Source organism: Peromyscus californicus, unplaced genomic scaffold, assembly GCF_007827085.1.
Source record: "Peromyscus californicus insignis strain IS unplaced genomic scaffold, ASM782708v3 Scaffold_8__1_contigs__length_139910024, whole genome shotgun sequence".
Lineage (NCBI taxonomy): Eukaryota > Metazoa > Chordata > Mammalia > Rodentia > Cricetidae > Peromyscus > Peromyscus californicus.
Genome location: NW_026294606.1, coordinates 45,296,794 through 45,323,881, shown reverse-complemented (window position 1 = coordinate 45,323,881; position 27,088 = coordinate 45,296,794). Strand labels below are relative to the sequence as shown.

The following is a 27,088-nucleotide window of genomic DNA, read 5'->3' as shown; positions in this document are numbered from 1 at the left end:
AGCTTTGTGGGGAACCTCCACACCAATTTCTATCATAGCTGTATCAGTTTGTCCTCTACCAGCAATGAATCCTTTCCCCTGAATCCTCACAAGTATGCACTGTCCTTTGTTTTATTGATCGTGGACATTCTGACTAGGATAAGATGAAATTTCAAGGTAGTTTTAATTTGGCATTTCACTGATGGCTAAGGATCTTTTATATTTTTAAATATTTCTCAGTACTTTGTGTTTCATCTTTTCAGAATTCTCTATTTAGTTCTATATTTCATATTTAATGTGTATTTGTGAGGGTTTTTTGATGTTCAGTTTTTTTTTTAGTTATTTGTATATTCTAGATACTAATCCTTTATCAGATATAAAATTGGTTTTAAAAAAATCCCATTCTGTAGGCTATCTCTTTTTTTAAAAGGTGATGTCCTTTGCTGTACATAAGGATTTTTTCACTTCATGTGGTACCATTTATTGTTGGTCTTAATGTCAGCTCTTTGATAATCCTATTCAGAAAGTCTTTCCTATGCCCGTGAGTACAGGCGTACTCCCTACTTTCTCTTATATCAGATTCAGGATATTTGGTCTTATGTTGAGGTTCTTGATCCATTTGTGGTTGAGTTTTGTGTAGGGTATTAGATAAGATCTATTTTCATTCTTCTACACATAGCCATCTAGTATAAACAACTCCATTTGTTGAAGATGTTTTCTTTTCTCTGCTGTATTTTTTTTATTCTTTGGCAAAAATAAGACAGTTTCTAGGAGTATGTGGACTTAAGTCTGGGTCTTCAATTCAACTCCATTGATCAATGTGTCTGTTTTTATACCAATACCATGCTGTTTTGCTACTGTGGCTCTGTAATACAACTCTAAATCCAGGGTGGTGACGCATCCTGAAGTTCTTTTAATATTTAGGATTGTTTTATCTATCCTGGGTTGTCTGTGTTTCTGTATGAAACTTAAAATTATTTTCTCAATTTCTGTGAAGAATTTTCTTGATATTTTGACAGTTATTGAATCTGTAGATTGATTTGGTAGAATGGCCATTTTCACATAATTAGCACTACCAATTCATAAGCATGGGATTTCTTTCTGTCTTCTGATGTCTTTTTAATTTCTTTCTTCAATGTCTCAGAACTTTTATTTTACAAGTCTTTCACATGCTTGGTTAGTATTATTCCAAGATATTTTTGAGGCTATTATGGAAGGTTGTGCTTCCCTGATTTCTTTCTCTGTATGTTTGTCACTTGTATATTGGAAGACTATTGGGTTTTGTGTGTTAATTTTGAATTCTGCTACTTTGCTGTAAGTATTTATCAGGTGTAGAGGACTCCTGGTAATACCTTTAGGGTCTTTTACACATAAAATAATATCATCTATAAATAAGGATATTTTGACTTCTTCCTTTCCTATTTGTATTCCCTTAATCATCTTCAGTTGTCTTACACTTCTAGGTAAGACTTTGAACTCTGTATTGAACAGGTATAGAGGGGTAGACTCCTTGTCTTTTTCATAATTATCGCACAAATGCTTTGAGTTTCTCTCCATTTAGAATGATGTTGTCTGTGGACTTGCTGTAAATTGCCTTTATGATGTTGAGACATGTCTTTCATCTCTCTACTCTTTCTAAGACTTTTATCAGGAAAGGATGCTATATTTTACCAAAGGCCTTTTCTGCAGTTGAGATTTCTACAACTTATGAGATAATGTGGTTTCTGCCTTTCAATCTATGTGGCAGATTACATATATATAGATAGATAGATAGATATAGATATAGATATAGATATAGATATAGATATAGATATATAGATATATAGATATATCACCAACTTGATCACAGTAGATAACTTTTGGTATGTTCCTGAATTCAGTTTGCAAGTATTTTATTGAGAATTTTAGCATCCATATTAATAAGAGATATTGGTCCATAATTTTTGTTAAGTCTTTATATCGTTTTGGTACCAGGGCAATAGTGGCTTTGAATGAATTTGTAAATATGCATTCAGTTTCTATTTTGTGGAATTATTTGAGGAGTATTGTGTTAGTTCTCCTCTGAAGAAGTTCTTCACTGAATTTATCTAAAATTTACCTGGTCTTTTTTAGTTGAGAGATTTTTAATTACTGCTTCTATTTCTTTATGGGGTTAGGGGTCTGTTTAAATTGTTTACTTCATATTGATTTAACATAGATAGGCCTTTTATAGCAAGAAATTCATCCATTTTGTTTTGTTTTGTGTTCCAGTTTGGTAGCACACAGATTTTTAAAGCATATCCCATGATTCTCTGAATTTCTTTAGTGTCTGTTGTACTGGTCTTCCTTTCACCTCTAATTTTATTAATTTAGATCCTCTCTTTCTTCTTATTAGTTTGGCTAAATAAATCCTGTTTATTTTTTCGAAGAATCAACTATTCATTTCACTGATTATTGCTTTCTGTTTGTTTTGTTGCTATAGTTACTTCTATTTCATTAATTTCAGCTCTGAGTTTATTTTTTCCATCTATTCTTTCAGGGTATTGTTTCTTGTTTTTCTAAAGCTTTCAATTGTATCATTAAGTTATTAGTAGGAGATGCCTCTAGGTTTTTGATGTAGGCACTTAGTGCTATGAACATTCCTCTTAAAACTGCCTTCAATTTATCTCATAAGTTTGGATATGTTATGTTTTCATTTTCACTCAATTCTAAAAAGTTTTTAATCTACTTCTTGATTCCTGACTTGACCCAATTTTCATTCAGTAGTGACTTAACTTCCATAAGTTTGTGTACTTTTGGTTCAAGCTTGCTTTGTGTCCTAATAAGCTGTCAATTTTGAAGACAGTTCCATGGGATGTTTGCATAATATATTCTGTAGGTGTATTTTAGGTCCATTTGATTTATGGTGTTATTTAACTCCAGAGTTTTGTTTGGTGTTTGTTTCGGTTTTTTGGAGGTTTTTTTTATTTTGTTTTGGTTTTGGTTTTGGTTTTGGTTGGTGGTTGGTTGGTTGGTTAGTTTCTGTCTGGATAACCTGTTTATTAGTCAGAGTAGGGAAATGAAGTCACTCACCATCACTGTGTGAGGATCAATATGTGATTTCAGATTTAGTAGTGTTTCTTTTATGAAACTGGATACCCTTGTGTTCAGTGCATAAGTGTTTAGAATTATAATATCCTCTTAATGGATATTTTTTTAATGAGTATGCAGTGTCCTTCCCTATCTCTTCTGATTAGTTTCAATTTGTAGTCTATTTTGTCAGATATTAAAATATCTATTCCTGCTTGCTTCTTGGATCTGTTTTCTTGGGATACCTTTTTCTATCCTTTTACCCTAATATGGTATCTGTCCTTAATGGTGGGAATGTTTCTTGCAGGCAAGAGAAATATGGAAATTGTTTTCTAATCCAATCTGTTAATCTGTGCCTCTTCATTGTGCAATCAAACTATTAATATTGAGAGTTATTATTGAGCAATATTAATTCCAATTATTTTGCTGTTGTGGTGTTGTTAATGGTTTTTTTAGACCTCCTTTGGTTAATTGTTCTAGGATTATTTAATCATTAGGTCCTCTTAAGTGTAGCTAATGTTCTCTTCAGACTGAAGGTTTCCTTCTAGTGTCTTTTGTAGAACTGCATTAGTGGACAGAAATTGCTTAAACTTGCTTTTATCATGAAATATTTTTCTTTTTCCTTCTATTATGATAAACAGGCTTGCCACTATTCTACTTTCTGGGTATTATGGGTTGGCATCTGTGGTTTTTCAGAGCTTGTAGAACATCCATCCAGGGCTAGGCCCTTCAGAATCTCCACTGAAAAGTCAGGGGTTATTCTAAAAGGTCTGCCTTTATATCTCATTTGGTCTTTTTCTTGTAGCCTTTAATACTCATTTTTACTCTTGTTCTATACATTTGGTGGTTGGTGGGCTAGCTGAAAGGGGAGGGTGGCAGGGAAAATAGCTCTTGGAATTGCTACCTAGATTTATGATTGGAATTCCAGACTACAGATAGTCCCACAGTGGTACAGTGGGAGAGGTAGGTAATCTGCAAGAAAGCTGAAAAAAATAGCATCTTTTTCCATTTTAAAGTAAAAGCAGTAATCATGGTATCTATTTATTATAACAGACAATTCTCATTCAAAAGTGTTCATTTAAATTCTGTTTCCTCAATACTTGAAAATTTTGTAGACTATATTAAAAATGATAAATTATAACACTAGAATGATAAAATAAGATCAATAGCAATAAGAATCTAAAGACATAAATTAGTGTATAGGATTTAGATTCACAACATGAAATACTGGTCATTATTTAGCAACAAACAAGTGTCAGCTACATGATTAATACTGTGCTCATTCTTTAGGTTGAAAGAAAAGAGAAAACAACACTCTTAAGGTAAAGTGCATTTAATGTGTACACACAGTCTCAATTTGTTACTGGACAAAAGCCTGTTTTATCTGTTCAATACCCAGTCATTGAATAGATGGGTAAACAACATATGTTAAAAAATGGCTTAATGGTTGTGGCATAATAATCTGAATATCTCTCATAGTATTCCTCACAGACTGGATTAGTCTTCACTGCTTTTCACTTTTTAAAAAGTACACCATACTTGTATGTGTAAGTGCATTCATATTGCTGTATAGCTGATGTGGTGGCTCTCAGCAATTTCCATAGGCTTTTACCCTTAAAACCTGTACTTATTGAACAGTTCCCTACTCCACTCTCCCCTAAACCATGGCAACCACTATTCTACTTTCTCTCTTAATTTGACTGCTCGGGGTAACATATACCAATAAACTCAAACAGAATTTCCCTTTTTTTTTTTTCTTGATTGTCTTACTTTACTTGGCATAAGGTCTTTAAAGTTCATCTGTTTAGTAACATGTTCCTCAGTTTAGTTTCCTTCCTTTTTAAGTTGAAAAATGCTTCAATATATGTGCGCGCGCGTTTGAGTGTGTGTGTGTGTGTGTGTGTGTGTGTGTGTGTGTGTGTGTGTGTACTTTGTTTATTATTTCATTAGTCAATGGAAACTTGAATTGCTTCTACATTAAAGCTATTGGAATTAAGCTGCTGTGAACATGGGTCTATAAATCTTGTCAAGATCTGGATTTCTCTTCTTTTAGGAATCTACCCCGAAGTGTAATTGCTGAATTATATAATAGTTCTTCTGCTTAAATTTTTTGAAGATAAGGCCTGGGTATGTAGCTCAGACTAGTACCATCATCTTATCTCAGTCCTCTGAGTACTGAGATTACACACACTTGTGCCACTACTTCTGGAATTTATGTTTAAATCTTATTGCTGTTTTGTGCACAAAGTTTCCAATTTTATTTTTGAGACAGAGTTTGTTATGCTACTTGGGCTGACCTCAGACTATTGATGCCCCTGCCCAAGCCTCCCAAGAGCTAGGATTGCAGGTACTCTACCCTGACACTCAACAAGGATTCTAATTTCTCCACATCCCTGTCAACCTTTCTTTCTTCTTTCCTACCACTCCTCCTTCCTTTTGTAGCCATCCTAGTAGGGATGAAGTAATATCTCATATTCTTTTTATTTATATAGATCTATTAAACATTATTTAATTGCTAATATTGAACATCTTTCCTTGTACTTGTCAATTCTCCCCTTCCCCGCATGCATGCGTGTGTGTGTGTGTGTGTGTGTGTGTGTGTGTGGGTGTGTGTGTGTGTGTGTGTGTGTGTGTGTGTGTGTGTGTTTGGGGTTTTGTTTTGTTTTTGTTTTTGTTTTGTTGTTGTTGTTGTTTTGGTTTTTCCAAGACAAGGTTTCTCTGTGTAGCCCTGGCTGTCCTGGCACTCACTCTATAGACCAGACTGGCCTCCAACTCACAGAGATCTCCCTGCCTCTGCTTTCCTAGTGCTGGGATTAGAGGTGTGTACCCCCACCACCCAGCTGTACATATTTTTAGGAGAAATGTATATTCAAGTCCTTTGCCTATTTTTCACAGGCTGTTTGTGAGACTAGTCTTTCCCATAATCAAGTTTTGCCAATATCTTTAGCTTTGCTATTTTTCATTTGTGACACTTCTGTGGGGTTTACAGTCTCCACAGCCAGATATCCTTGGTTCTGCAATTGGAGTCTATCAATATTCCTGAGTCTAGCATTCATGACTCTTGTTCTACATACTTTTGACCTTGTGAATAAATATGCTGTGGTTCAAATAAAGGATGAGAATGTAATGCTGCACTGTGCTGGCTTAAAGGACCATCCGAAGAATGGAAAAAATCATTAGCATCCATGAAATGCTATCTTAACTCTAACACTTATTCTTTATCCTTTTAAGTATAAAATGTCTTCTTATCTATCATTGCTTCTTTTAAATTATGGATTTTTCCCCAGGCCTATTACTATAAAGGGAAACTATTTAGTTTTGATGAGAGTTCTTGGAAGGTGGCTAAGCCTTGGCACATTTATTTGACACAATCTGTGAAACACTTAGTTTGTAAAGGTTTTAAAATAATTACTACTTTCACATTAACTAAAATTGTCATCTTTTTCTTTTTCTGGTCCCTGATTCCCAAGAAATTCTTTTGTGGGGGTGGGGTGTTTGTACGTATGCTCACCCATGCATGCATGTATAAGGTAATGAATTTGTCTTTCTGCCTGGGTCTTCTGCTTATCTGGTGTCTCTGTTTATCTCCACCTTGTTTTTTAAGACAGAGTCTCTCTGTGAAGCTGGAGCTCACTATTTCATATTGGCTAGCCAGTGCACCCCCAGGATTTGCCTGTCTTCACCACCCCAGGAGTGGGGTTACAGAAGCATGCCACCATACCGAGATTTTACCTGCCTGCTGGGGATCCAAACAGTTCCTCATGTTTGCATAGCCAGTGCTTTATCTACTGAACCACCTCCCGAAGCCCTCCAAGAGAGTCTTTAAACTGTGAACTATTGTATCCATATATCAAAAGTTAGACAGTAAATGATAATCTAATTTATTTTGATGGATAAAGAGCATAATACATTTATAGCAAATGTTTAGTCCTAAGAGATCTAGAATTTCAGAGCATATAGAGAAAAAAGCTCAACTTCTCTTAGGTCTTGGGTTTCTCTTTCAACAAGCAATAAAACAAGAAAAAGAACATTGCTGGGCAGTGTCTTTTTAATCCCAGTACTCAGGAGACAGAGGCAAGTGAATCTCTGAGTCTGAGGCCAGCCTAGTCTCCAGAGCGAGTTCTAGGATAACCAAGGATACACAGAGAAACCCTGTCTCAAACAAAAAAGAAAAAGAAAAAGAAAAAGAGAGAGAGAGAGAGAGAGAGAGAGAGAGAGAGAGAGAGAGAGAGAGAGAGAAAGGAAAAGAAAAATTATGCAGAAACTGTAGTAAAGTCCCACATTTATAAGCTTTTGTTGTGAAATAGTTTCATGATAAATGGCACTTAGATACCTATAGTTATACCCAGCAGACAAGTTACTTTAAGAAGAGCAATTTCCTTTTTTAATATAATACATCATCATTTTATTCATAGTCCAGTAGGGTTGTTTTTAGAGGGGTGGCTGGGAGGGTTGCCTGTGAAGCTGGGGTAGAACCCAGGGCCTTGCTTAGGCTAGGCAAGCAATATATCATTATTCTACAGGTTCAGTCCTTGTCTGAGATAGAACCTTCTTGAAATAGAACCTTGCTATGATACTCAAGCTAGCCCTGAACTGACAGTCCTCCTGCCTCCACCTCCCAAGTTCTGGGATTACAAACAAGAACTAGCATGTCCATCACCAGTCCAGCAGAACTTCTTAATCTCACAGTTCATAGGAAACTATCACAATAGTCCTAATTCTTCTCACTATAGTCTAATACTTCTAACAATAGTCCTAATACTCAGAAGTAACTCAGTATCATCTTTACTGTTGGGAAAAAACATTTATTTTGAAATCTGGTATATGGAAAATGATCTTTTTACTTAATTTTAAATAGTTGAAAATTTATGTTAAGTTAGTAATAACATTTAATCATATTAAATATTATCTTTTTATACTTAAAATTTCTTGAAGACAGAAAATTTCATGTTCACACTACTGATGTTTTTAAGGTCTTACCATTTTATTTCCATGTGATCAGAACCTTTTATCTGCATTTCTACACAACCATCCATTCTTCATCAGACATAAAAATGCCTTTTCTCTGAGTCTCTGTCTCTTCACCTATGAAGAATCCCATAGAACTTGGCTAAGCAATCTTACTAAGCTTTTTCCTCAGTAACCTGTGCTTTGTTAACATAAGTGTCAATTATGGTTTATATGATGAGTGATGAAAATATATTAATTACTTTATATTAATTATTTTTTCCTTATATATACTCAAAAGAAAACAGAGGTGAGAGGAGAAAAGATAGCAAGATCTTATCCAAACTCTCAGGTAAACACTACTGGAGAATTGCTATCCTTTACTCCCTGAAAAAAATGTACTTCTTAAGCAAGAGTTGAGCTAAAGAATGTTCAAACAGGACCACTTGTCTTTTTCAATTGAGTCTTCAAATCCACAGAGAATTGCCCATATGCAGGGACATCAAAGCAGGACATATTAAAAGATTATGAAAGAAGGTTCATTATCCTTAGATTTCTTCATCCACCAAAGAATACTCAAGAAAAGGTGGAAAGATATGAGATATTTAGAAGGGACTTCCTCATAAAGAGTCCAATGCAATCCATCTCTACATAGAGGAAAGACAATCTACCCACCATAGAGTCACATAATGGTGACTTCAAAAACAACATCATAGAGGTCATGGCTAGATCAGCTAAACAGCAAAACAGAGAAATAGCCCTCCTGCCAAAGAGGAAGAGGGCTTTTTCCCTGTGAGCCAAATGACCCATCAGGAAACCATTACTAGTTGGTTTTTAAAGGAACCATGCCCATGAAAGGTCCCCCACAGCACCAAGGGATATTAGCAGTGTACCTTGGATATAGATGACCACAAAAAGCCACAAAGAACTGTATTTGTGTCTAAGAGGAACTTAGAGCACTCCCTCCACAGACAGGGCCAGCAGCAAAGCTCAGAAACCCAGAGAGCTACTGAATAAATAGCTGCTCAAGCACTGGCTTTCTGGGTTTTTTGTTTTGTTTTGTTGAGAGAGGGGTGGGGTTTGTTTTAGTTTTGGTTTTGGTACCCTATAATTCATGTTTTCCCTGGAAAGGTTTGACTCTAAAGAAATCACAAATGGCATGGAAGAGATGGATCCTAAAGGAATGAATGAGAAGTGCAAAATAAAACAACACTGAGATTTCATTTCACCCCAGTCAGACTGCTTAAGCTCATGAAAACAAATACTGAAGGGGTTTAGGGGAAGGAGAAACCTCTATCACTGTTGGTGGGATTACAAAATGGTGCAGCCACTCTGGAAATCAGTGTGGAAAATTCTCAAAAAGCTAGAAAAATAAATCTACCACATGATCCAGCTATACTTCTCCTTGGTATATTCCCAGTGGATGTAATATTCTACTGCAAATATTCTTGCTCAGCTATGTTCACTGGCACTCTATTCATAATAGCAAGTACATGGAAACAACCTAAATGTCTTTCAACTGATAAGTGGATAATGAAAATGTTGTATATATACTATGAAGTAGTATTCGGCTATAAAGAAAAATAAAATCCTGAAATTTTCAGATCAGTGGATGGAAGTAGAAAATTATTATACTAAATAAGGTAACCCAGACCCAGAAAAGACAAATGTCACATGTTCTCTTTTATTTGTGGATTCTATATCCTAATCTTTAAATGTGAGTCAATAATATGAAGCAACCTCAGAAACTAGGAAAGAAAAAAGAACCATGATGTGGAGAGAGAGAGAAGAAGCTTTAGAGGTAGAGATAGTTGGACACAGGTGCTATGACAGTGAAAATGGGGGACAAAAGAGAAGACTTTAACTAGGGAGAGGAGAGGAAGTGTAATACAGAGAAAGAGGAAGGGAAGAGGGAGAGAGAACATTGATGACGTTGAAAAGACATAGGGAAATATTTATGTTTACTGAAGAATACATATGTAATATATATTAGTGAACATGTATACATAAATAACTTAGGTGAAGTTATGTCATTTGGGGTGATAATGATCCCCCAAGAACAATTAACTATCTAATAAAAACCCTAGCACCAAGCAAGAAAAGCTCCACTTTGAGTGGTTGGTCAAAGAATCCAAAAGATTCCTCAAAAAAAAAAAACATAGACTATTGCTGTTGTCTTTGATTGTCTCCCACAATTTGAAGGTAGGACCCTATTGCTAAAGACATCATATACTTCAGACACATGACTTCAAGAGATAAAGCTGGCACTGACCTGGAAGTCTCCTCCTTGAGGACTAGCTCTCATAATGTCTGGAGGTGCTATGTAAGATGTCAAGGGAGAAAAAGGAATTAACAAGCCTACCCAACTGTAATGCCTATGAACCACAATGACCAGGGGAGCATGATATCCCCAAGGGGGCAAAAGTGGCACTTACATCTCAGGGGAAAACAACAATCAAATGGACTTAAGTCCTGATCAATAGAAGGAAATTCACACTGGGTACTATAAACTTGGCCAACTACCCACAGATGATGACAAGAGCCCTGAAGGAGAACCTACTACTACCACTTTCCTAAATCAATATAATTCCCTACTGCATTCTAAACCTATCCTTAGAGGCACAAATAACTGTAGTTGTCCCTCATCAAAGAAGCTTGCTTTTCAGCAGATGGAAACCATCACAGAAATCCACAACTGGTCCAAAATACAATATAAGCCCTACACTTAAGGCCCAGGAAACATCACAGAAGAAGGAGTTGAAAGATCATAAGAGATGGAGAACCAGGACATCTACTATGAGACAGTGTCTTCTATATGGCACAGGAAACTGTTCCCATGAAGTCTTAACAATATGGTTGCCTAAACAAGGCCTGCACAGTGACAACACTGACTGATATTTCAAAGTGGATAGGGGAAATCTCACATGATCTCACCTCTAAATGAAGAGTTATAGGCAACTAATGGCTACCAGATGAGGAAGAATCAGTCCTCCTAGGATGAGTCCTCTGATAGGTTTTCTAATCTCAAGTGGTCAGCCCTAAACACATACATACTAGCAACACTAAATGGATTTAGTAGGTTGTATTTATATACACATATATACAAATATATGTAACAATAATAAAGGAAGAAGTCATGAAAAATTCTAATCAATATTTTCAATGTCTTATAGAAGTAAAACAATAAAATTTTATATAAAATTAATCTATATTTTACATAATATTTTTATTGATTATTTGGGAATTTCACACCATGAACCCTGATCACACTCACTTCCCAGTCCTCCCGGGTCTGCCCTCCACCCTAGTGACCCCCCCCCAAAAAAAAAGAAGAGGAAAAAGGGAGTCATCCAATTTGTGTTGCCCATATACTCAGTGGAGCTTGGTCAAACTGGTGGCCAGCCTCTTAGAGAAAACTGAGTCCTTCAACACCTGTACCCCCCACTAGAAGCCATCAACAGTGGAGAGCTACAATTTTTAGGAGTTCTCTTAGATGGCTTTCTGTCTAGGCTGTTACTTGGTGAGGAGGGGAATAGGGGTTGTCACAGAAGCGTTCACCCCCCCCCAACTGTGAGTCTGCAGTCATCAATACCATAGCAAAATTAGCTTCCTTGCCCTTTACAGCTATCCTAAGCATGGATCATGGACTTCCACATGGTCTCCAGCATCAATATGTGCCACAGACCTCAAAGTAGAAGTACAGACCACAGACATCAACATGGCCCTCTGCCAAAGCACAGGCCACAGACACCATCACAGCCTTCCACAGCAGCACAGGCCAAGAACATCCACATGGCCTTTGATGGTAACATGACTATGGACATTAACACTGCCCCCAGCTGCCAGTAGGACCACAGACCAAGACATGGCCCTCAGCGGTGGCACTGCCCATGGACATCGACATGACTTCAGGGGCAACACAGACCACTGATATCAACATGGCCTCATGTGGCTGCACAGGCCACTCACATCAACATGGCCCCTAGCGGCATCATAGCCCACAAACATCAACATGGCTTCAGGCGGCAGCACAGACCACAAACAGCTGCATGGCCTTTGGTAGAAACTTGGGCCACTGACATCAACAGGGCCCTGGCTGCTGTAGGATCAAGGACATCCACATGGAACTCAGACTTCAACACCGGCTAGGGCAGTGGCCCACAGATACTAAAGTGGCCTCTAGTGGCAGCACACGGACCACCAAGGTGTTTTGAGGAGGTCCAATCCAGAAAATGAACCAAGGCTGGGCAGTGTGTTCAGGTGCTGAGTCTGCGCAAGCTCCAGGCTGCTACATACCACCCTGTTGGCCCTACACAGTAAGGACATGTTTCTCCATCCATTGCAGCCTTCTCTCACACTTGTCACCACCATGTGTCTCTAGTTCACCACTTGGTTCCTCTATCTTCCCCACCTCTCCATCGAATATCCGTTTGTGGTAGTGGCACTGGAAACTGCAATGTGTCACATAGTATGTTTTTTGTCCAAACAGCTTTACATGCAAATGCTCATTGTAGTGAGTCATTGGTCTGGTTTAAGGTTTCTGGTTTCTGAAGGACCATAAATACTGGACTATTTTGGAGACTCGTCTCAGATATCCTGCTGTTGCCCAGAATCGAGGTGATATTGGAGCTAGGCAGGGAATCCAGGGACAGATTCTGAACAGACTCTGCCACTCTGAGCCTCACCCGGCTCAACCTTTTGCTTGTAAGGCTCTCCTGACTCTGTCTCCTAGCCACAGTGGCTCCATGCTGGAGCAGCCCTATTTAGTAATGACATGTTCTGAGGGATCTCCAGGCTGCTGCACACCACCCTATCCTAGGTTCTGGACCTGGGCATGATTGTTGTGCTTGTAGGCTGTGGGAGCACTGCTGCTCTGAGCTTTCCATCTCCCAGCAGAGCAAGCAGCAGGAGCCACAGCCTTGGTGGCTCTATGCTGGGACTGGCCAGTACTGACCTATTTCTGCAGGAGCTCCAGGCTATAGATTGTCAGTCTCTGCCTCTAGCAGCTCTGTTCTGCCATCTTTCATGAGTCTATTTTTTAGATTTTTTAAAAACTGTTCTGGAGTTATTTGGGGCTCTGCAGATTCCTTTCCCTTCGGCGCCTCCATGGGTCTCTCAGACACCTCGGGGCTCCACGGCAGGTGCCACCATCTTCCTTTTTCTTAAATTAATCTATTTTAAAGAATTTTTCATAAAGCAGTCTCCAGTTTTGGATTCCTGTTTACACAAAATTATGACAGCCTAAGACCCTTATAAGCTGAAGCCAGACAAAAATCCCAGCATCAAGCCAGAAGGTGTCACCCAGTCCCCACACTAAATGATGAGTATTGGTAACTGATAGCTGCTGGAAAATGGAGAGGTAATTTTCTTTAGTGTGTGCCTTCTGAAACACCAAAATGTCCCAGTGGATGGCCACACACCCAAAAGCATACAGGCAGTACTAAATGAACTAAATAAGTTAAAAAAAATGAGGACACAAAGTTGAGTGAGTATGGAATAGGGGGATGATCTGGGAAGAGTTGGGGGAAGAAGTGAATATGGACAAAATACGAGAATTTTTCCCAAATAATAAAATATTTTTAAAAGAAGAAAAGAAATTGGCTATGATTTTCTAAGTCTTTCTCCCTCTGTTCTTTCCTCCTTTCCTTTCTTCAAATTTCCAACAAAGCAGGCCCAATACAGAGAAAAGGGGAAGTCATAAATTGAACTAGATAGAGTCTGAAAGTTGTTCATTTTTTTAATTTATTTTCAAGAGAAGATCTCCTACAACGCTGACTAGCCCCCAACTAGCTATGTAGCAGAGGCTAGCCTTGAAGTCTTTGTTCTCCTACCTCTGCCTTCCCCAAGTGCTGGGATGGCATGTAGCATCATGCCCTGATCTTAAGCTTTAATATTAAATTGGACTAGGCTTTTTTAATACTTTAAATGAAATAATAACAAAAAGTATATAGAGAACTTTCCTGGGATTTCATCCTCTAGGAGGTAAATAGTGCAGGTTTACAAAGAAGAGTGGGAACGAAGACAGTGTCTGTTTATAGCACATCTGTTGCATGTGTGTGGGGGGAAAACATTTGAAGATAAAAGGTTAAGCATTAGGGGACAGCAGGAAGGTACAAAGTCACTTTCTGGAATCAGCCCACAGCTGCAGACACATATCTCAGTGCTTACTTTAGGGCTGTTTTGAAATCTTGTGATTATTCACTAATTTCTCTTCTCTTGCAGATGGAATCATCATTTGTTTAAATAATGTGTTTAGTATGAAATGTAAATATATCAAACTCACTATGAGGTTAGGCAGATGGCTACAACATTCTGAAATTCTGGGGAAAATCTATTCCTGACTGAAGAGAAGGCAACACAATGCTCAGGGTTTGTACAAGTAGTTTTATGTTAGATGACCAAGGGGTTCTTTTAGTTTCAAAGTCTGTCAGATCCATATTGATTACTTATTCAATGTAAAAATATGTCTAATGGTATGTGACTATCTGAGGATTAAGAGGCTTACTTTAATTTTATTCATTTTTTAGCACATGAACTATACATAACAATGGGTTTCACTGATATTTTCATATATGATTATAATGTATTTTGATCATTCACCTCTATTCTCCCTCCCTTGTCCTAATGTTACTTCTGTTCTTAAAACTTTCTTTCTCAATTTTTATTTTTGAACTGTAGAAAATTCAGGAAACTTTCATTTTCTATAAGTAGAAACAAAATTGTACATTACAAGTACAATTTCACAAGGCCTTTTAAATGGCTTCCCATCAGGTATACCAAATGCCCTATCAATAGTTACAGTTACTATTGCTATGATGAAACATGACCAAAAGAAATATGGGGAAGAAAGGGTTCATTTGGCTTACACTTCCCCATCGTAGTCCATCACTGAAGGAAGTCCAGACAGGAACACAAACAGGGCAGGAACCTGGAGTCAAGAGCTGATGCAGAGGCCATAGGGTGGGTTGGGTAGTGGTGTGGGGGTTGCTTACTGCCTTGTTCCTCATGATTTGCTCAGCCTGTTTTCCTATAGAACCAGGACCATCAGCCCAGGGGTGGCACCACCCACAATGGGCTGGGTCCTCCCCCACCAATCACTAATTAAGAAAATGCTCTATAGGCTTATCTAGAGCCCCATCTTATGGAGGCATTTTCTCAAATGAGGTTGCCATCTCTCAAATGACTCTAGCTTGTATCAAGTTGACATAAAACCAGCCAGCACATGTTCTTACCAGCAATGTACAAAGGCTTCATGGGGGTGCTCATGTTTTTTGATGTCAGACTTAAATATTTATTAAACTCATGAGCATGGAGTGCATTTCTTTAACTTGGCATTTTCCTGAAGAAAAATCAGGCTGAATATCATATTTACTAATTTTAAGTTTCCTTTTTAGAGCTTGTTCTTTTTTCTGTTGAACTCTTTTTCCATTTAATTTGATTTTTTTCATTCTGGATTTTTCTTCCAAGATTTTATGACTTATCTTTTAACGTTTTAATGGTACCTTTTAATGCACAAAAGTTTTTAATTTTAAAAAGTAGTCAAATTGACCAACATTTTTCTTTGTGGTTTGTACTCTGTGTTGTCTACAAAACTCTTCCTTACACTTTAGTCATGAAGATATTCTCCTATAATAGTCTCAAAACATAATATTTTCAAAATATTTTAAAGTTTGAATTTTCATACTTAGGACTTAATATATAGAACAAACTAAAAGCTCATTGCCTTTCTTCATACTGCTAGGAACTGATTCTACCATAATTGTCTGAAAAATACATTTGTTGAGATCAGGCTGTGCACTACCCTAAGTTACTTTATATTGTCTAAAACAGAAGGTTTTCTGACTGTGAATTGCATTGTACAGACTCCATTTTGCAAGCAGCATTTCACTCTGTACTTTGGTGGACATGTACAAAGCACTGTCTGTCCAGTCCCAACCACAAAGCACGGGCTGATAAACAACTCATTCCAAAAGTAAGAAAGGGCACAACCCTATAAATTTATTAAGTAAATGTGGACTATAGAAGCATATGGGTTATTTAAACCATATCAAATAAATAAATTAATTAAACAGGATCAAGAAATTATCAGACATACCAGGTTGACAAAGGAGTATAACTGCCTCACCCAGACCCCATGAACAAGGGGACACAACACTGCAATGGTATTTCTCACACCAACCTGTCAACTGACTACCCAACGTATGTCCAGGTATAGACAGGGAGGATGGGCTCCTGGCTGTCCCAGAGACTTCAGCTCAGCTCTATTTTTACTCTTGACACAGTTTTCTTGAATTGCTATCTGTCCATCCATCCATTCATCTGCCTAGACCCAGTCCTGCCCTTTGCCTCTATAGCTTCCACTAAACCTCATTTCTGCAGCTCAGCTTGGGCCCTGTAGCCTGACTCAGCAGCAACATTTGCAGCATCATTTTGTTATCCCATAGACTCTTTCCATCTCTATCAGTTCTGCCTCTCAGGCCTCTTTGAAACTCCTTTAATTCTGCTATGGCCTTTTTAACTCCTTTGAAACCATTCTATAATATACATATACAGAGATTTACTGTGTGATGTGTAATGAAAGCTCTGATCTGAGAGTTAATATTAGTAAATAAAATTGTGATAAAATAACTTGCATTTGGCTCAGCTAGATCTATGGAGAAGAATGGGCTGCTCAGCAAATTGTTGCCAACAAAACTGCCATACTTTATGAATTTATTATTACTCAATAAATCTGACATGGAATAAAGACACAAATATGATTATCTATGTTTCTGACATAGTACACTCACAACATCATTTGTTAAGTCTTAATATTTAACATGGAAATATGCTGCCGTGGTTCTTACTAAAAACTGGCTTGGCTATTCTTGTCCTTTGGTTCTAATATATGCTCTCCTTGTGCTTCAGAGGCATGCTCCAAGGTCTTTCTACTTAGAGCTAAAGAGTAAGTTCAAACCCTTGGGTATGTTCTCTGAATTGAGCCCTTAGTATCCCTTGCCAGGCCCTTTCCTCAAGAGGAATCCTATCCATACAGGGTGGAGATTAAGAAGATACTAATGATGGAGAAGCAAAATCCAAGTTTCATTTTCCAAGCCACCTCCTTTCCCGAATTCCCCATCCCAAAGGAATTTTTATTAAAAGATATTCACTGTTCCCACCAAAATTCAATCTAGTCAAATACTATCATGTTTATCCTTCCAGAAGGAAAAAGTAATGGAGTGGACAAATAGAAAAAAATATTTTTAAGTGTGATGGAAAGGATTCACGCTGCTAAATTTTTTATTAAAAACATGCTCCAAAGACACAACTTTACATTGTTAAGAGAGGTTCCTTTGTAGATCTACAAGTATAGAGATGTACGGAGTGACCATTTTTTAAATGATTTTAATCATTTAAATTTTAATAATAATTTTTAAATTATTTTCAATTTTTTAAAAGAATATTAATAATATTAATATAATTTTTAAAGTCTTCCATTTTAAAAGTATAAATCGGTATCATTAGAGATTTGCCCTACTCAGGTTCACAGAGCAATGCAGTTTTTGCAAAAAGTAATTGCTAGTGAACAATAGCTTTTTAAACACTGCCCCCTACTGTTCACATTTAGCTTCCTTTGAAATGATAAGGACAACAGAAATAATAACCAGGCCCTTCCGCATTTGAAATCAGTTTAGCATTTTCGTTCAGTGTGCCAGATTTCAGAGATTGGGGCAATTTCAACTATACAATTGTCGGGCTTCGTTAAAGCAAATCCCAGGCATTTGAACATTACTCTCATCAGTAATAGAGCCAACTCCAAAAGGGGCCGAATTGGACTTGGGCAGCACTGACAATACAGTAGCAACCCTGAGAAACATCAGGAAAGACAAGAATCCCCATGATGACATGTGCAATGTTAGACTGGTATAATCAGTCTTAGTTTTAAAAATTAAAAAGAAATCTAGCAAGAATGACAAACTTCTACAAAAGAAATGAATCTTGCTTTATATCCACTCAAACTCACATCTCATAGATGATTTTTGCTTTCAAATGATCTGTTGACTAGACTATCTGACTAGTTGCTTTGCTCCTGACGTCTACTGGTTCAAATATGATTAACAATAGATGAAAGAGAGTGGCCAAAGCAAATCTCAGGTAGAGCTGCTCAACATCCTATGATCACAAAGCACATGTCAGCACTTGTGCTGGCCAGTCTTCTGTTAGTGTGACACAAGCTAAGTCATATGGGAAGTGGGAACCTCAATTGAGAAAATGTCCCCAACAGATTGGCCTGTGGGCCAGCCTTTGGTGCACTTTCTTGATGACAGATGTGGGAGGGCCTATCTTACTGTTGCTGGTGCCACCGTGGTCTTGTGTGCTGTAAGAAAGCAGACTAAGCAGTCATGGGGAGCAAGCCAGTAAGCAAGATTCCTCTGTGGCCTCTACTTCAGTTCCTGCTTCCAGGTTCCTGCCTTAAGTCTCTTCCCTGATTTACCTGGATGTACGATAAGCACTAAGATGAAATATACCCTTTCCTCCCCATGGAGGAAACATCATGGTGTTTCACCATAGCATTTCAGAATGACTGTCAAAGTATGGAAGGTGATGAATCACTTAATATTAAATCAAAAAGCTTGGGGGATTTATCATATAGTAATTTAAACAATAATGGGTTTCATGATGTAATTTTCATTTATGTATCTATTTTGATCATATTTACCTACAGCAAAATTTTCTACCCCTTCCTGATGAACCTTATTCCTCTTTCCAAATAGCCTCTCTTCTGATTTCATGTTTTTAAAACTCTAGATTCAACATATGAGAGAAAACATGCAATATTTGTCTTTCTGAGTCTTATTTTGTTTAACATAATGATCTCCAGTTTCATCTATTTTTCTGCAACTGACATAATTTCTTTCTTCTTTATAGTTAATTAAAACTTAATTGTGTCTCTACACTATATTTTCTTTATCTGTTTATGTGTTTATGGTCAAACTACACTGATTCCATAACAAAGCTATTGTGAGTAGTGCGGTAATAAGCACTATTAGATATTTCTAACATATGCTGACTTTGATCCATTTTGGCATAGACCCAGGAGTGGTATAGCTGAATCATATGTTATTTCTAACTTTAGGTTTTTGAGATACTATTCTTATTCATTTCCACAGTCGCCAGAAAAACTTACACTCTCATCAAAGGTGTACGATTCCCAGCCCCCTTGCCCCAGGCCCAACCACCACCAAAGTGTTTTGTTGCTTGTTTTCTTAAGGATAGCCACTCTGACTGGGGGAGGCAGAATCTCAATGCAGATTTGATTTGCATTTCTATGGTGTCTAAGAATGTTTAACATTTTTACTATAAGAAGCTTGGGTTTTAAAACTACTTACCATTAAATAGTTATGCAGCCTCAGGTCCCTTAGCAATTCAGGACACTGTGCAGATATTATTCTAAAGATTGTCAGGAGGTAGTAATGAAGGGAAATCAAGATAGATGACAGGAGTTTTATTCCAGACTGCCTTGCCCCATTCCTCCTTAATCCCCTAGCCCTACCACTAAAAACCATGGGATCCACCCATTTTCCTCTTAGCTGAGAAACACTAGCTTATATCATCTTTCTCCAAGGACTTTTCTTCATTATATCTGACATTTTGAGCCATTATGGTAGCACACACTTGTAAGCCTAGCACTCAGAAAATGGAGACAGAAGGATTAGGAGTTCAAGATCATCCTCAGCTACAACATAGAAGTCAAGAGTCAGCATGGTCTAGATGAGACCCTGAGTTTAAAAACAAAGACAAAGGGCTGGAGAGATGGCTCAGTGGTTAAGAGCACTGGCTGCTCTTCCAGAGGTCTTGAGTTCAATTCCCAGCAACCACATGGTGGCTCACAACTATATGTAATGAGATCTGATTCCCTCTTCTGGTGTGCATGGAAACACGTTACACATAAAATAAATAAGAATTTTTTTAAACTACAGAATTTGAGAACTGGAAGAAAACTCAAGGTTCCACAATAATAACTGAAGGCCCAGAAAACCTTTTGATCCTAACTATAATTATGTATAAATGTGAATTTGCCAATTCAGAAAAGAAATACAAATAACCAATAAATCTATGAAATGTCCAGTTTAGGTCCTTAATAGTTCTGTTCAGCAGTTTCTGTGGCTTTGGGAGAAGGAATGTAAGTTTCTTATAGAAGAAAAAGAATCTCACTAAAGATAGCACGGGGTTGAAATACCTGTGATGGAACAGTAGATGATGTGAGGAGCAATCTTGTCTACATCTTCATACCCTAGGCCCATCTCAGAAAGTTTGCCAGGGACATAGTTTTCCACAAACACATCACTAATGGCTGCAAGCTGAAAGAAGAGGTAAAGATTAATCAGATTTTTTGAGGGACTTCCAAACCTTCAACAACTTTTCCCACATAATAGAACTATAATTTTAATAAAATTCTCACACTGTAAGATCCCATAAAAAGAATTACAGGATAAATGAAGCATGTTTATGAAAACATAAAAGCTCCAATCAATTACTTGAACTGCTATCATCAAGGAAATAATGGTTATAATATTTTTGTAAATGTATTCTATTAAATAGATTCTGTACCCTTCAACTGTAAGAAACATTTACTAAACATCGTGCCCAAATCTATTCTCAGAAGAATAAGTAAAAATAAAATATAAGAACATAAAATTCATTAATAAAATCTCTTAAAACCTTCACCAAAAAAAAACCCTAAATACAGTATCATCATTATACTCTATCCTTACACTGTACTGTTTCTAATTACAACACAGTTTAGTACATTAGAACATGATTCTGAAATGCCTTCATACTTTCAAATGTTTTTTCCAAAGAATTTTAAGTGTCTTTCATGAGATGTATTTTATTTTGATTTTCAGCAACTGAAAGGGTGCATCTTAGCAGATATCTCAAAAAGAGAATATGTCATCCTTTGAAGCTCTAGAAATAAAAGCATCAGATGAGTAAGTGACCTTTCCAAAGACACACAAAAAAATACATCAAGAAATATGAGCATCATAGCACTCCTCTAGAGCAGGGACTTATTTACTTCACATCTTAGAGGTTTAAGAGCAAAACACCAGTCTCAGCTGAGGTCCAGTGAGGACCTCATGGAGAACACCATCACAGTACATGAAGCATATGCAAGAGAGATCAATCACATTATGAAACAGGCAGACAGAAAGTAGGATTTCATTATTCTAATGAGAACTGGAATCCCACGAGAACTACCTTAATTTATTTTGAGGACAGATACTCCCATGACCCAGCTAACTTACATCTTCCATTTCTACTATATTCTTCTTATATTTTCCACCATATCCCAACATTGTCAAGCTGAGGACTAAGCTTGAATTGACTAAACAAGAATTCTTGGAACCACACTCAAACCACATCCAAATAATAGCAGATAGAGACAGAAAAGCTGCATGTATGCCACTTAAATATCATGGTATACAGGTATCCTTTCCAAATCTCACGTTAAATTGATAGACCACTTTTTTACCCCAACAATAGTTCTTAGATGAGAAATGTCTCCAAATAATCTTTGAAAGTCATTAAGAGTCTGTAGTCGATCTCTCCTAATTTGCACCTTTTGAGGTCTAATTTTTTGAAGTTCTATTTTATATCCTAAATAATTAATAGAATCTCCTCTTTGTATCTTTTCGGAAGCAATCTGTAATCCCCAACAAGGCAAAATTTTCTTTACTTCTTCAAACATTCTTTCTAAAGTATCTGCATTTGAGTCAGCTAATAAAATATCATCCATATAATGATAAATTATAGATTTAGGAAATTTTTTACGTACCGCTTCTAATGGTTGTTTTACAAAATATTGGCACAAAGTTGGGCTATTCAACATTCCCTGTGGGAGACCCCTCCATTGAAATCTTTTAACCAGTTGAGAATTATTATAAGTAGGCACTGTGAAAGCAAATCTTTCTCTGTCTTTGTTAATTGCTCTAAGGTCTGTTACCATTCTCCATTTACCAGATTTTTTTTTTAATAACAAATACAGGAGAATTCCAAGGGCTGGTTGAATCTTCAATATGATGAGCATTTAACTGGCTTGCTAATAGCTCTGACCCCCGGGCAACTTTATTTATTAACATACAAATAACATTTTAATACAAATAAAATATCACCATAAAGTGCTTTGAGTTTCTCTCCATTTTATTTTATCTTAGCTATAGGCTTACTGTAAATTGCCTTTATTATGTTTAGGTATGTCCCCTGTGTCCCTAATCCCGATGGGACTTTTATCATGAAGGGTGTTGGATTTTTCAAAAATCTTTTTCCATATCTAATGAGATGATCATATTTTTTTTCTTTCAGTTAATTTATATGGTGGATTACATTAACTGATTTTCATATGTTGCACTATCCCTGCATCTCTGGAATGAAGCCCACTTGATCATGATGGATAATCTTTTTGACATATTCTTGGATTTGGTTTACAAGTATTTTATTGAGTATTTTTACATCTATGTTCATGAAGGAAATTGGTCTGTAATTCTCTTTATTTTGATGTGGTTTGGGTATCAGGGTAACTGTGGCCTCATAAAATGAATTGGGCAATGTTCCTTCTGTTTCTATCCTGTGGAATAATTTGAGGAGTATTGGCATTAATTTTTCTTTGAAAATCTAGCAAAATTCTGTGCTAAAACTGTCTGGCTCTGGCCTTTTTTTTTTTGATTGGGAGACTTTTAATGACTGTCTCTATTTCACTAGGAGTTATAGGTCTATTTAAATTGCTAATCTGATCTTGATTTAACTTTGGTAAATGGTACCTATCATGGAAATTATCCATTTCTTTTACATTTTCCAAGTTGTTGGAGTACAGGTTTTTAAAGTATGTCCTTATGATTCTCTCAATTTCCTTGGTGTCTGTCATCATGTCCTTTTCATTTCTAATTTTGTTAATCTGGATATTCTCTGTCTTTTAGTTAGTGTGGATAAGGGCTTGTCTATCTTGTTGGTTTTCTCAAAGAACCAACTCTTTGTTTCATTGATTCTTTGTAGTGTTCTCTTTGTTTCTATTGTATTGATTTCAGCCCTCAGTTTGATCATTTCTTGCTGTCCACTCCTCTTGGGTATGATTACTTCTTTTTGTTCTAGAGCTTTCAATATGCTGTCAAGTTGCTAGTATAAAATCTCTCCAATTTTTTATAAGGCACTTAGTGCTATGAATTTTCCTCTTAGTACTGCTTTCATTGTGTCCCATAAGTTTGGGTATGCTGTGTATTCACTTTCATTGAATTCTAGAAAATCTTTCATTTCTTTCTTTATTTTTGTCTTGAACCATCTTTCATTCAGTAGAGAGCTGTTCAGTTTCCATGAGTTTGTAAGCTTTCTGTTGTTTCTCTTGTTGTTGAAATCCAGATTTAACCCATGGTGGTCTGATAGGATACAGAGAGTTATTTCAATTTTCTTTATTAATATTTGCTTTGTGATCAAGTACGTGGTCAATTCTGAAGAAAGTTCCATGAGGTAATGAAAAAAAGGTAAATTCTTTTGAGTTTGGGTGAAATGTTCTGTAGATATCTATTAAGTTTATAACATCTATTAGCACCAGTGTTTCTCTGTTTAGTTTTTGGCTGAATGACCTATCCATTGGTGAGAGTGGAGTATTCAAGTCTCCCACCATCAGTGTGTTAGGGTCAGTATGTGATTTAAGTTGTGTGGTGTTTCTTTTACAAACTTGGGTGCCCTTATGTTTGGGACATTGATGTTAAAAATTGAAATGTCATCTTGGTGGATTTTTTCCTTTGGTGAGTATGTAATGTCCTCCCCTACCTCTTTTGATTAGTTTTGGCTTGAAGTCTATTTTGTTAGATAGTAAAATGGCTACACCAGCTTGCTTCTTACATCCATTTGCTTAGAATATCTTTCTCCAACCCTTTACCCTGAGGTCATGTCTATCCTTGATATTGAGGTATGTTTCTTATATGCAGCAGAGGATAGATCCTGTTATTGTATCCATTCTGTTAGTCTGTATCTTTGGGATGGGGGTATTGAGACCATTGATATTGAGAGCTATCAATGAACAATGGTTGTTGATTCCTGTTATTTTGATGTTGGTGGTGGTGGCAGTGGTGGTGGTGATGGTAGTGCTTCCCTTCTTTTGGTTTTTCTAATGTGTGATTATTTATTTCCTGTGTTTTCATGGTTGTAGTTAACCTCCTTGGGTTGGAGTTTCCTTCTAGCACAATCTGCAGGGCTGGATTTGTAGATACTGTTTAAATTTAACTTTATCATGGACTATCTTATTTCCTTCATCTATGGTGATTGAAAGTTTTGTTGGGTATAGTAGTCAGGGGTAGCATCTGTGGTCTCTTAGAGTCTGCAGTACATCTGATCACTTCTGTCCAGGCCCTTCTGCATTTTAGAGTTTCCATTGAGAAGTCAGGTGTAATTCTAATAGGTCTGCCTTTATACATTACTTGTTCCGTTTCCTTTGAAGCTTTTAATGTTCTTTCTTTGTTCTTTTTGTTTTATGTCTTGGTCATCATGTGGCAAGGGAACTTTCTTTTCTGGTCCAATCTATTTGGTGTTCTGTATGCTTCTTGTACCTTTATAGGTACCTCCTTCTTTAGGTCAGGAAATGTTTCTTCTATTATTTTGTTGAAAATATTTCTGGATCTTTGAGCTGAGATTCTTTTTTCTAAATCCCCATTATTCTAAGCTATGATCTCATAGAGGACCAGCCCCCACTATTATTTACCCCAGGAACTCTTGAGGAATGAGGGATAAGAGACTTTAAGTTAGAAATGAGAGAAAGCACAGGATAGACTTGGGTGGGCCTGGATCCTTATCCACAGGCCCAGAACTTTATTCCAAAGGTCTATTTATAACAATGCCAAGAGGTGGAGCAAAAGACCTCCCCCTTGCTAGTTACAGTCACCTGGTACCCAGGTCTGTGGTCCAATCAACTTCTTATGCAGTCCTTCTGGGTACAGCCACTAGAAAACCTAGTGGGCTCCAACATGATCTCAGATTTCCTGGATGTTTTATGTCAGGAATTTTTTATATTTAACACTTTCTTTAACTGATGTATCCATTTCTTCTATTCTGTCTTCAATGCCTGAGGCTCTTTCTTCTATCTCTTGTATTCTGTTAGTGAAGCTTTCCTCAATAGTTCCTGTTCGCATCTCCAAACCAAGGCAATCCTTTTAGGACAGCCTGGATTTTGTCTATTTCTTTGTAAAGTTTTTCTTTCAGTTACACTCCCAGAGAGAAGGAGGACCCACAGCAGACAGCAGGAGACAGAGAAAATCTTCACTGCACTCTCAGTAGCATGCTAGGAAGAGCAGCAAAACAGGAGAAACCATAACAAAGGTGCATGAAATGACACCAGAATAGATAAAAAGCAGCACCAGAAAACTCCCATCCTCTCAGAACTTGACTGCAGCAGTCATAGGCACCATTTAAAAAAAAAAAAAACAAAAACAAAAACAAAAAATAACCTGTACATGTAGCTGAAAGTTTTCCTGTTTCCCACCTGGTCTATAGTCGCTCAGACCCCAGTAAACACACAGAGGATTACATTAATTAAAACTGCTCAGCCATTAGCTCAGGCTTACTACTGACTAGCTCTTACATTTAAACTCAATCCATTTCTGTTCATCTATATGTCACCACATGTTCCGTGGCTTTACCTGTGTGCCATTACATGCTGCTCCCTGAACAGCAGGCTGGCGTCTCCTGACTCAGCTTTCCTCTTCCCAGAATTCTCCTTGTTTGCTTATCCTACCTATACTTCCTTCCTGGCTACTGGCCAATTAGCATTTTATTAAACCAGTGTACAAAAGCATTATCCCACAGCATTGTATCAAAATGTTTAAAATTAAATTAAGTAAATAGATAAAATAAAATTTAAATAACCTTTGTAGAACCTGGTATTGTTGTTTTGCTAAATGGTCATTTGTCAAACTACCCTCTAAATATTTGTTTATACCCATAGACCTGGACTACTGTCGACCTTGCTCAGAGATGCTTCATTTGTAGTAGACAGCAGTCAATGTAGAGATGCGTAACTGGTCGTGGTGTTGAGAATAAGAGATTAGGTGTTCAGCTCTAAATGGGACACCTATATTAACTCCAACATTACCACAGCTCAGGGAACATTGCAGAAGAGAAGGCAGAAAGAAAGTAAGAGTAGGGAGGAAATTAAAATGTTTCAATTTAAAACAAAACAGCAACATAGACTCTTCCTGAGTCACTGGTTTGGTGGCCCCAAATCCTCTGTGAACTGCATAATTTGGAAACTCAGAGCCACTGTCACCACACTATACACCCAAACATGGCCAGCAGAATACCTCTAAAGTACAGGGAAGTAAACCCATACAGTATTCACTGATGTGAAACTGTTGAGAACCAGCATCTACAGAGGAACAAAGACTGTGCTTCATTGTGGTATTAGCGGTGACAGTGGTAGGAGAGGGGGTGGTGGTTATGGTGAGCTGTGTTGTTTTTTGTTTTGAATGTTGAAAACACTCCAACTTAAAGAATATAGCTAAAAAGTAATAAACCAAAGCAAAGAAATCCCAACACAGTAACACCAAATCCATGGATAGTGGCCATAGAAACAGAAGAAGAATCTACTTCTAAAGAAAAAGAAAACTATTAAAAATCAAAACAAATTACCCCAAAGGTAGCAAAAGAGTTGCCAATCCAGAAATACAGGAGCAGTTAAAACATAAGGCAGAGAAGACTAGAAAAGAATGGCCATAATATAATCAAAACACTAAACAGAACGAAAAGTATATTGAAAGCAGCAACACAGATGGACTGATTCACAAATAAAGGCAGGCTCATAAGAATACCAGATTATTCAACTGAAAATTTAAAGCCAGAAAGGTTTGGAATGTTATTTTTTGTAACTGCTGAAAGAAAGAAACCACTGACCCAGACTGCTATGCCCAGAAAACCTCTGTCATAATTGAAGGAAAAATAAAAACTTTCCATGATGAAAATAGACTATAGGAATTTATGACCATTAAGCCAGCACTACAGGGAACACATGATGGAATGTCTCAAACTACAGTGGAAAGCAAAGCCATCCAGGAGGCCTCAGGAAAGAATAAGCCGTGATAGGATAATAGCT

General features: G+C 37.1%; 1 protein-coding gene across 2 annotated transcripts in view; it reads right to left on the bottom strand.

Annotated features, from left to right (window-relative positions):
* The window catches only part of Sugct (succinyl-CoA:glutarate-CoA transferase), a 735,919-nt gene that overhangs the window by 677,897 nt on the left and 30,934 nt on the right, over positions 1–27,088 (bottom strand). For both annotated transcript variants that reach the window (XM_052728652.1, XM_052728653.1), the window contains exon 6: positions 20,195–20,315. In XM_052728652.1, coding sequence (XP_052584612.1) covers positions 20,195–20,315 — 121 coding nt within the window. The remainder of the gene's footprint in view (positions 1–20,194; positions 20,316–27,088) is intronic.